Source organism: Histoplasma capsulatum, genomic scaffold (genome assembly GCF_000149585.1).
Source record: "Histoplasma capsulatum NAm1 scaffold_4 genomic scaffold, whole genome shotgun sequence".
Taxonomy (NCBI): Eukaryota; Fungi; Ascomycota; class Eurotiomycetes; order Onygenales; family Ajellomycetaceae; genus Histoplasma; species Histoplasma mississippiense.
Window position 1 is genome coordinate 521,542 of NW_001813979.1, and position 10,111 is coordinate 531,652.

The window sequence follows — 10,111 nt, forward strand, 5'->3', positions numbered from 1 at the left end:
TTTTCAATTAGTTGTTAATGTACCATGCATAAATACTATATCCATGTTGGATGGTCTATATATCATATAATATCAATGTTATCACGGATGGCGAAGGCGTACAGCACATTCCGGCAGATCAGCAATCTGACCGGCGACAAGGGCGACGAGAGACGTAGCAACAGCGGCGGAGATAGCGAGACGCATTGTGAGAGATAGTAGAAGAGAGTGAGCGGAAGGATTTGACGATGATATCAAGAACTAGATAGACAATAGAGCGAGCGTAGGGGGGAGTTGAGGCCAGGTGCAGGAAGTTATCGTCGTCATGCAGGGTAAAGGGAGGTTGAAGACGCGTGAGGAGGGAATCCAGGCAGATTAAGTATTTCCTAGAAGTTGCATTCAATTAGGTTAAGGCCAAGCTACCTCGCACCGCAGCGACCAGCAGCCGGACCCAGGGGGATCTAGCATCTAGCGTTGACTAGATGAGAGTTAGCCAATCGAAGTGAAGGCGGAAGGTTAGGGAGAAGTCTAACGTCGATAAACTCCGACCTGAGGCGGCGCCAGCAGTAGATTAGCAGACAGACTATAACTATCTGAGGATGGGTTGAAAAATACACTCTGACGATGACAAGCAAAGAACTGCAAGGTCTGGGCAATGAATGCCCTGCATATTCAACTGCAGCGTAAAGTCTTCAAACACGGCATGTCAAATGTGGCTATTCTGGTGTCACCGTGGTGACCTGGCAAGCCAAGGTCTCGAATCTCAAAGGCATTCATTAATTCATTCATTCATTCATTCATTCCTCCACTGCAGATCAGATTGGTGGCTGAATGTTGACGCACGCTCTATCGATGCATCACTGGATTCAATACCAGCCCCCGCCCTGGCGCCCGGAGCTCCAGGGGGTTGCTCCCTAACTGGCCTGCCCAGCTTTAGGCGTCAAGCCCCAAAACTTAGGTTACACCAGCCTGTTCCTCATCCTACCGTATCGTATTGTACTGTACATTACATGGCTGTCCTTCACCTCGGAGCCTCCATCGATCCTCCATTGATCTTCCATTCCTCAATTCTTCGCGCTTCACCTGCAGGATCCGCTGTGCGTCCACCGCCCCCAATGAAGCTGTTGGCCCGCAGTGTCAGTGATCATCATCTTCTCTTTGTCTGCGCCAATTGGCAATGTAAATGTGAATCTCTATATATGGTTGCCTCTGCTGCGTGCGTCATCCCCTGTTTTCCCTGTGTTGACTTTCCCTCCTCCTCCTCCTCCCTTCTCCATATCTGCATCTACGTCTCTTCTAACTCTAGCGGCTGCGTCCATCTAGCTTTCAATCAGTTAATCAGAGGAACCATCAAGTGGGACGGCTAGGTTCCCAGTTATCTGGTTCCTGGATACTGAATTGCAAAGCACAATCCACTACTTAGCCACTACCGCAACCATGGGTCTCGGGATTCTCGAGGACTCCCGCCTCGACCACGTTCCTGGTACGTTCGCTCGATGCTCTCTGTCTCTGCCCAGATCCCATATCTAATTCCGACTGTGCAGGCACCACCTTCATCCTCGAGGACGACTCTAGCACCGTCGAACAACTCGCCCCCTCCCTGCACCTCAAATATGACCACTCCGGGCCCACACCGGTCATCCTCGTCCCGCAGCCAAGCAATGACCCCAACGATCCTTTGGTAATCCCCCAATTCTCTCTCCCTCTATATATATACATCCATTGCACTGTCAATCATCTATGTATAGATATATATGTATATACATGTTTACTAATTTCTATCCAGAACTGGCCCCTGTGGAAGCGCGACGCAATCCTCGCCATCCTCTCCTTCGTCAGTCTCCTCTGCGCGACAACAAGCCCTCTCCTTGCCGCAAACACCGCAACCCTAGCCTTCCACTACGAAGTCTCTTTCACAGACGCTGCCCTGCCCATTCGGCTACCACCTCTGCGGCGTCGGGGTGGCCGGCCTGCTCTTCGTCCCCTCCGCCCGCGTCTGGGGCAAACGCCATCTATATATCCTCGGCTGTGTCGTGATGATCATCAGCTCCGCATGGGGCGGCGCAAGTTCAGGGAGTTACCGCAGCCTGCTGGCTGCAAGGGTTTTTCAGGGCGTGGGCCTGGCGCCGTTTGAAGCGTTGGTCAATGCAAGTGTCGGGGATTTGTTTTTTGTTCACGTATGTCATTCTGATACTTTTGTTTTGTTTTGTTTTTTCCCTTAAGATTTCCTCAATCCTAACAACAAAATAATCGTTTAGGAACGCGGGAAACGAATGGCATTGTCCAACGTCGCCCTCTTCGGTGGCAGCTTCTTAACCCCAGTCATCGTCGGCAAGCTCACCGCCTCTATGGGCTGGGAATGGACATTTAACTTCCTCGCCATCTTCTCCGGTGTTTGTCTACCATTGGTCATATTCTGCGTCCCTGAAACCGCTTTCAGGAGGGCGGCTCATCTCAACACGGATATCGAAGGGGAATATGGCTGTGGAGATGGCTTTCGTAATCCTGCTAATACCACTACAACCCAGCCTCTCGAATCGGAGACGGAGAACAAGAGCTCATCATCGCAAAAATCTCGTGAGGAGGAGGCAAAGAAGGAAGCGGCGGAAGTGGAAACGAAAGTAGAGGATCGCAACGACCATGGTGGTACCGAGGGAGCTACACACGATACACAGGATATCATCCCCCCCAAAGTGACATATTGGCAAACCCTGAAACTCTTCAACGGGCGCAAGACGGACGAGAGTTACTGGAAATTATTCCTCCGCCCACTGCCATTATTCCTACATCCGGGTATTTTATGGGTAAGAAGATCCCCTCACCCCAACCTATCCACGCACTGCTCTCAGACTGAACATCCCCAGGCCTGCCTAACCCAGGGCGTCCTAATCGGCTGGACCGTCTTCATTGGCGTCGTTCTCGCCGTAATATTTAGCGTCCCGCCGCTCTGGTTCAGCGAGGTCCAAGTCGGCTACCTGTACACGGGCGCCTTCATCGGGTCCATTGCCGGCCTCTTCCTCTCAGGCCTCTTGTCCGATTACACCGCAAAGCTCCTGATAAAGCTGAACAGAGGCATCTACGAGCCCGAGTTCCGGATTGTGCTGGTGCTGTTCCAGCTGATTTTTAGCGCCATGGGGCTGTATGGGTTTGGGATTACGACGGAGAACGTGGGCCGGTTTGGATACGTGGTACCCGATGTGTTTTTTGGGTTTGTCATTGTTGGCATGGTTATGGGCGCGGTGGCGAGTGCGTTGTATGTTGTTGATGCGCATCGTATGTATTCTTTTATTCTTTTCATACGTCAATAACAACATTCATTGCCCCCTTCCTTCCCCAACGGCATGTTGACATATACGCACCTCCAGGCCAAATCGCCGTCGAAGCCTTCACCTGCCTCCTCGTCTTCAAGAACATGTTCAGCTTCCTCCTGACATACTTCGCCTACGATTGGCTCGTGCTCTCCAAGCCGAAACATGTCTTCACAACCATCGCCAGTATTCAGGTCGGCGTGTGTCTGCTGAGTATACCCATGTGTGAGTCCGCTTCGTCTCCCCCACCCTTGCTTCACAACACATTCCAAACGTCCCCGGGCGTTTTACTTTGCGAAACTGTCTTTGGCGAGATTATTATGACTGGGCGGGAAAGCAACCCATGGATGGCTAACCGACAAAAATTGATGTGTATAAAAAAATACAGACATTTTCGGCAAACGTAACCGCTCGTATTTCCACCGCAATGATATCCTCAAGAAATTGAATCTATGGTGAAACTACAAAAATGCAAAAAAAATGCAATATTTGAACAGCAGCGGATAACAATAACATGTCACGTCCATACACCTATGACCCCTACTCAAACCGACCCGACCCGACCCCGACCCTTCCCTTGATCTTTAAATTTTCACTTTGAAAATTTATTCCATCGAACCATATCGAACCCATATCGAACTCATATCATATCATATACATTCATGCCTAGCCCAACCCTTCAAAACCGTTCTTTCACAGACTTCTTTTTTTTTTCTCCTTTTTCTCTCTCTCTTTCTTTTCGGACTTTTATCTCTAAAACCGAGTGGAAAAGGTGTTCTTGAATTTGTACAGTACGTTAGCGATGTTATATTGTATTACGCACATATATATATAGATATATTTAGTAATTATTGATGTTATTGCTGATAATTTGATTGATGGGTTTTTTTCTTTTCGTTTTTTTTTATTTCTTCCCCCGCCCTTTCACACAATACACCCAGCTTTGATCGCTTTATTTTCTAATTATTTCACGAACGTGCATTGCTTACCATGTTCTCCTTCTCATTATCCATTCCTGGGAGTGCTCGCTCTGCTTGCGTCAGGTAATCACATATTTGCTTCATGTAATAACTGTGTATCACTTGTAGCAAACCAACCCTACAGCCAGCCAGCCAAACAGGCAATAAATAACCGTTTCAATTTAACAAACTAACTATACACACTTACGAGTAGGAAGGCCGTGAATAAAAACAATCCCCATTTTGAAATCTTCAACCTTTATATATATGGATAATATCTAACGTGAGCAGGCCTTCGCTCGCAGATAGATAGGGTTTATATAAAAAAAGCAATAAGAGCTGGGAACAGCCATTTTCATCAGTGGAGAGACACAGGCAGAAGATAGGCAGGTTTCTAGAGATTTGATGGAGAGATCATCAGCTAATCTGTATCTAGCGAGCTGGCGGTCAGGGGCAGGTTGAACTTGGTTCTCTCTCTCTCTCTCTCTCTCTTAAACGGTAAACTTTCATTTCCCTCTCTCGCGTATATTCCATTTTTCTGATGTTTTGAAGAAGGTTGTGGAGTCAGGGAGAATCTGCAAATGCCCACGCTTTGACACATTCCAAGCGGTGTTCTGATCAGCATCTTGTTTCGAATCCTTGTAGCAATTCATCTAATAAGGGCATGCACGTTATTGTTCCCCCGCACGGCGGTCAGGGTCGGCCACCCCTAGTGGTATTTAAGCAAGAGTTCGACTATCGCTTGATGTCCCATTCGCAGAGCTTCAAATATACATGTCCTCAACGTGGCCGTCCATCTAGGAGGGGGGAAATGAAATTTAAAAAAAAAAAAAAAAAAAAAAAAAAAAAAAAAAAAAGGTGCATCATGGTGCCCAATTCAAAGAAGATGACAATTAATTATGCATTAGACGCATCAAAAATCATGCATTCGACTTCATCATCGTATATACCGCCGCAGTTGATTTTCTGCCATCCCGTTTCGTCAGAATAATGTAACAATGGTAACTGGACAAACAATATTCGCTGCCTATGCGCATATGGGGCCAGACTGTCAAGAGACTTACAAGTTCATTCCGCCGAAAGATTCCCTTCATCCGCTCGAAGAAATCTCGCAATGTATATATCTCCATCAAGCAACAGCCCTCCTCCTCAGGCCAATCCTTCGAGCGATAAAGTTAGAACTTAATTACGAAAAGGCATATATATAACGCTCCTTCTTAAGGCCATCGCATCCATCACAAGGAGGGGGTAGACATACCTCTCGATGATTCGGTACCTCACCTAGGCTCACAGGGCTGAGTCCATAGTTGAGATCAAGCAGTATCATCGTGTTGTTTTCCACATCAAAGTATATCCAACACCCGTACTCTGCGGCCGGCATTGCATATACCATGACAGAAGGCGCGAGATTTATACCGAAACTCTCCTGAAGATTGTGGATATCCTCTCCGTTAACTCCAGCGACTGTCCTGTAATCAACGGCAGTTGTCAACCAGTAAATTTCGAAACCCCCGATATTTCTATATTTCACAAATGGCAGATGGCGGATAAGGTCGTTCACAGCCGGTGTTCTGCCCAGTCTTGAGAGAGAATCTTCGGGCAGTTCAGGCCACCCGTCCGCGGGCGGGCGCAGGATAGCCGAAGCGGGGAGGAGGCCTCTGTCCACCAGGAAGTCATAGTACTCCGTTATGACAGCGATAGTCTCGTCCCGAGAATAACCCGACGGCTCTGGATTTCTATTCACAATCAACCTTGCTTCCTCATGGCGAGGGTTGCGTGGAAGCTCCTGCGAAGCCTGGCTGCTTGAGGCTATCGCTGGCGTACTGGGCTGTCTCATGGCGGGTTCCGCGGTGTCATTGTTATATAGTAAAAATCTATGATGATAATGGAGATAGATGACCCGAGGGTTTATTTTATATACATCCTCAGTTAGCAGTCTAGGGAACCGTAAACGGAAATACCTCTCTAAAACTAGAGGCCAACTGGAGTAGAAACAGGGGCAGTTCTGGACTAGCATGCAAATCCCAAAACAACAACTATTACAAGGAAAACATAGTCCTTTGGGAATCATCCAAATATCGTTAAAATATATGTTGGAATAAAGAATGTCTATTTTGTAGGGGCATCATATCATTGTCATGTTTCAAAGGGCTCCGCATCCCTTGAAAAAATGGCAAGCCAAATGAGTGCCACCGATAAAAGGAACAGGATGGTGCTCCCAAGGCAAGCTCAATGGTATTGGAATCTGCCTTCTCCTCTGCAGCATGGGGTTATATCAGACCGTCACTCTAGTGTGCAAGAATTGGAGCGTCATATACCGTCAAGCTGGTAGAATAACACGAACGAGTGTTGCAATGTCTTGACTTCGGTTGACGAGAGCTGGGAGTTTCCAATCGTCGGACGTCTCAAGAGATTTCTTCGTTTCGGTCGCTGGATGCATGTATTTTCATCATCGACGAAGAATGTCAGCTCAAGCCCAATTTTTTTCCCAGGTTATTTGTGACGGAAGATAGGACAACAGCGACCATGAAGCTCCAAATATGCCCACTCAAGGAGACAGTCAGATATGTATGCCGCTTCTCACAACGCCTGTACGAGAGTGACGATCCATATCTCAACAGCCACAGAGCGACAGCCGCGAGGCAGACCACCGGCTGAGTGAGGATACTAGTGGATTTGGATATGTGAAGATGTCGAGCGCTGCGGATGCCTCGTGTTCGAATAATCCTCTCGCTAAATTTTCCACCAATCCCTATCTCGGTCCGGTTACAGGCTCTGCGCGAAGAGCAAATGGGAAATTTATACGATCCCATCGCGGCCCGAAAACCTTCACAGGAGATCGATGTAGGTCAAGTTTCTCTTGCATATCACTGACGTGGAGATGTCGACATTAGCGCCCTTGGTCCCAGAATATTCTCCGATTGACAAAAGAGTGAGATGCGCATCAAACTACCACACTAGTACGTCTAGTACGTTCCATCACTCCGCATTAGTCTCGCACAGGATGCACCTTGGGATGCCGGGCCAATGGGTATGCGGGGCTGGCGAGGCCCTAGAGGATTAGCTGACCGTCAACCACGCGAGCTGGGATGGGCGAGGGTGGCGGATGAGAAAAGTAATCTGCTTCAACGGTGGTTTCTGCTCCTCTCGAGAATGAGTTCTAAATGCGTTTTCCTCTCTGTTTCTTCCCGTCATGAAAAACAGGGAATATTTACTGATCTTTTTTTATCAATCGAGGACAGCTCTCCGCTAGCCCACGCTCGCGATTCTTTATATGCATTGCAATCAGTGAAAATCGCAAACAATATACGTTTTTTACCAGAAATCTCAATATCCCTACGTAAATGTAACGCCCCATTCATTCATGGAAACTAGCTACTACTTCAACAAACAAGCTCCAAGCGTAGTTTGAAATGTGATCGAGTGGTAGTAGAGTCACCAGGAAAGAGTGCAAACTCTCGAAGAAAACATCTACAAGAACCATCCATCTACTCCTAACTTTTATCAATTCTTCTTCTGTATTACAACTAATTATAGTACAAGGGGTGAATACTAGTAAAAGCAAATACACAGATCTATCTAGAATGGTCGAGATCTACACGGGAGCAGAAATGGAGCCTCGATCTGAGCTGGCAATTTGGAAACCTTGTACGAACTGGGCGAGCCATTATTGCCCTCTCGCACACAAACGTGCACCAGACTGGGCAGGCGGGCTTCTTTGTTCATTCCAATTTGTAGAAGCCAGTTGAGATATTCGGGCTTGTAAGTAGCAGGAGGGGTGACGGGCGAAGAGCCATCAGCGGCAGATCTAGCCGTAGTTTCAAAGGCCCGACAGGTATGCTGGAAGAGAAGCTATATACGCAGCGTATGACAAACAGCACGGATGTAATATTAGTATCTAGAATTTAAGGAGGGAAATATATCATTTGGCTGCTCAACGGGGCCGTACGGGGTAGGAAAAGGGCCAGTGAGTGAAATACACGCAGAAAGACAAGACGGGAAGATAGATGTAAAATGGCTAATCCTGACCTCCAAATATTCTAAAGATGTAGGCAGCCCATTGATGAATGTCGTTCCGTAATGCTGGATCGCCTCTCTCATCGTCAGTGAAAAGAAACAACACATCTATCTTCAGAGTCCGTAAACACTTTAGGGAGCGGAAGACAATGGGACAACATTCAAAATATCCCCTACATTCGCCGTATTCGCAATCGAGTTCGAGTGTAGTAATTGTCTCTTGGCAGAGGTTAAGATCATTCGATAACAGCATCTGCTCTAAGCGGGTATTGCTGCGGCACTGTATACTAAGGGCCAAAGTTGCCAAGTTCGGGCAACACGAGAGAAGTCTAGGGAGTAGGGAGCTGTTCTCAGGGGGAACGCGGATTGCCAGCCTTTTGAGCGATGTCTGGCGCTCCATGTTAGGGGGAAGTCTCACTGCTGGAGAACAGCGGCGACCCATCAGGGGTAAACAACCGCTCGCAACCTTTAGCGACTCCATGGCCGGGAGCTGCATGTAGCAGGCAGCGACAGCAAGATTGACAAAGTCGCCGTTTATATCCGCGCAGCGCAGCCTAGCGAGGACGTTTCTCTGAAGGACCAGATGGAGTCTATCTTCGGTGGCTGTTGACAGGACTAACTTCTCCAGGCTGTAAAGCTTAGCGAGAACCTCCCAAATATAATCCACGGCACCCTCATCTTCGACGCGGGTCTTAATCGCAATGCTCCGTGTCAGTCTAGCTAGACGTGAGTTTCTCGTGATAGTTCTGTTAAATTGCGCCAGGCGCTTGAGACATGCATGTTTCGATTCCCCGGACGGGTGGGCAGATATGAACTGAACGTCACGGTATAGATATTGAGGCACGATTCCGGCCAGATGCCTGTTTACTCGTGCAAGGTTGACTAGATCATGAGGTTGGATATTGTTCTGCGAAATAATTAGATGGACAAGCTCGATGGGTAGCCCGTTCCAACCCATGTGGGCGAAAGGCGACCCCCTTTTCTTTTCAACTGCTTGTCTACTGTGTCAGGGATCCGTGGGCAAGATTCGGTAGTAGAGAACAATTGAACCCACTTGCGTCGCTCAAAGAATGGCTTCACCTGCCTCCCGGGAATAATTAAGCGAATGAATGTTACTGAAATATTGAGAAAGAAACAGGATTGCTCGATCAGAGCGACTATCAATCCCCTAAAGAATGGAATATTCATTATATTGCAGCCGATGTTCCCTAAACAATAGAGAGCAAGTGTTCGGCGCCGGCTATAGAAAAAATAAGCGGAGAATAAGAAAGTAAATAAAAAGGTGTTATGTACAGTAATATATAAGGCGGAAAGAGAGGGGGAGGTGCGCGGTATAAGGGGGAAGGACGCCTGCATACTCACCACCATTCGAGCATAAACACAACGCAGAAAGGAAAGACAAATGGACAAGAAGATACAGTGACAACTCGAGTGTATATTGAAAATCCAATCAAATATTTACCTACAATAAAAAATCCGTAAAATTCCCTATGAAGAGGTCCTCTTCGTGTCAATTTCCCACTCCTCAACTCTGACATTCCCCTTATGCCGCTGCTCTACAGGCTCCGGTTGCACAACATTTGTCAAAGTTACCGAGAGCACGGCGGGAATAGCAATAATTAGTGCCCCGATGCACAACCCCCAATTCATCGCCAGCTGTGACATGGAAGGAGTTTTTAGTGCGTTTACTCTCCATGCCATCGCGCCACCAGTGGCCTGGAAGGACTTGTATGCCCCGACCAAGATAGCCGTCACAGCAGCAGAGTTGGACATACTGCCAATAAGCCAGTAGCAATACCCCTGCCAGAGTGCATCGTACAGACCATAGAAGATATAGAGAAAAGATCG

General features: G+C 47.7%; 3 protein-coding genes across 3 annotated transcripts in view; 1 reads left to right on the forward strand and 2 right to left on the reverse strand.

Annotated features, from left to right (window-relative positions):
• Nucleotides 1-1,416: 1,416 nt before the first annotated feature.
• Nucleotides 1,417-3,746, forward strand: HCAG_04165 (conserved hypothetical protein; the record flags this gene model as incomplete). The annotated part of the gene is made up of 8 exons (XM_001540275.1): nt 1,417-1,462; nt 1,524-1,660; nt 1,766-1,813; nt 1,899-2,156; nt 2,238-2,783; nt 2,844-3,252; nt 3,345-3,512; nt 3,676-3,746. 8 exons carry the CDS (start codon nt 1,417-1,419, stop codon nt 3,744-3,746), a joined length of 1,683 nt encoding a protein of 560 aa, XP_001540325.1.
• Nucleotides 3,747-5,143: 1,397 nt separating this feature from the next.
• On the reverse strand, nt 5,144-6,083 carry HCAG_04166 (predicted protein; the record flags this gene model as incomplete). The annotated part of the gene is made up of 3 exons (XM_001540276.1): nt 5,144-5,212; nt 5,311-5,406; nt 5,505-6,083. The coding sequence occupies 3 exons, from the start codon at nt 6,081-6,083 to the stop codon at nt 5,144-5,146; spliced, it is 744 nt and encodes a 247-aa protein (XP_001540326.1).
• A 3,668-nt stretch (nt 6,084-9,751) lies between these two features.
• Nucleotides 9,752-10,111, reverse strand: part of HCAG_04167 (conserved hypothetical protein) — a gene marked incomplete at both ends in the record, with an annotated part of 1,461 nt that continues 1,101 nt past the window's right edge. Inside the window, one exon of the mRNA XM_001540277.1 lies at nt 9,752-10,063. Coding sequence (XP_001540327.1) covers nt 9,752-10,063 — 312 coding nt within the window. The remainder of the gene's footprint in view (nt 10,064-10,111) is intronic.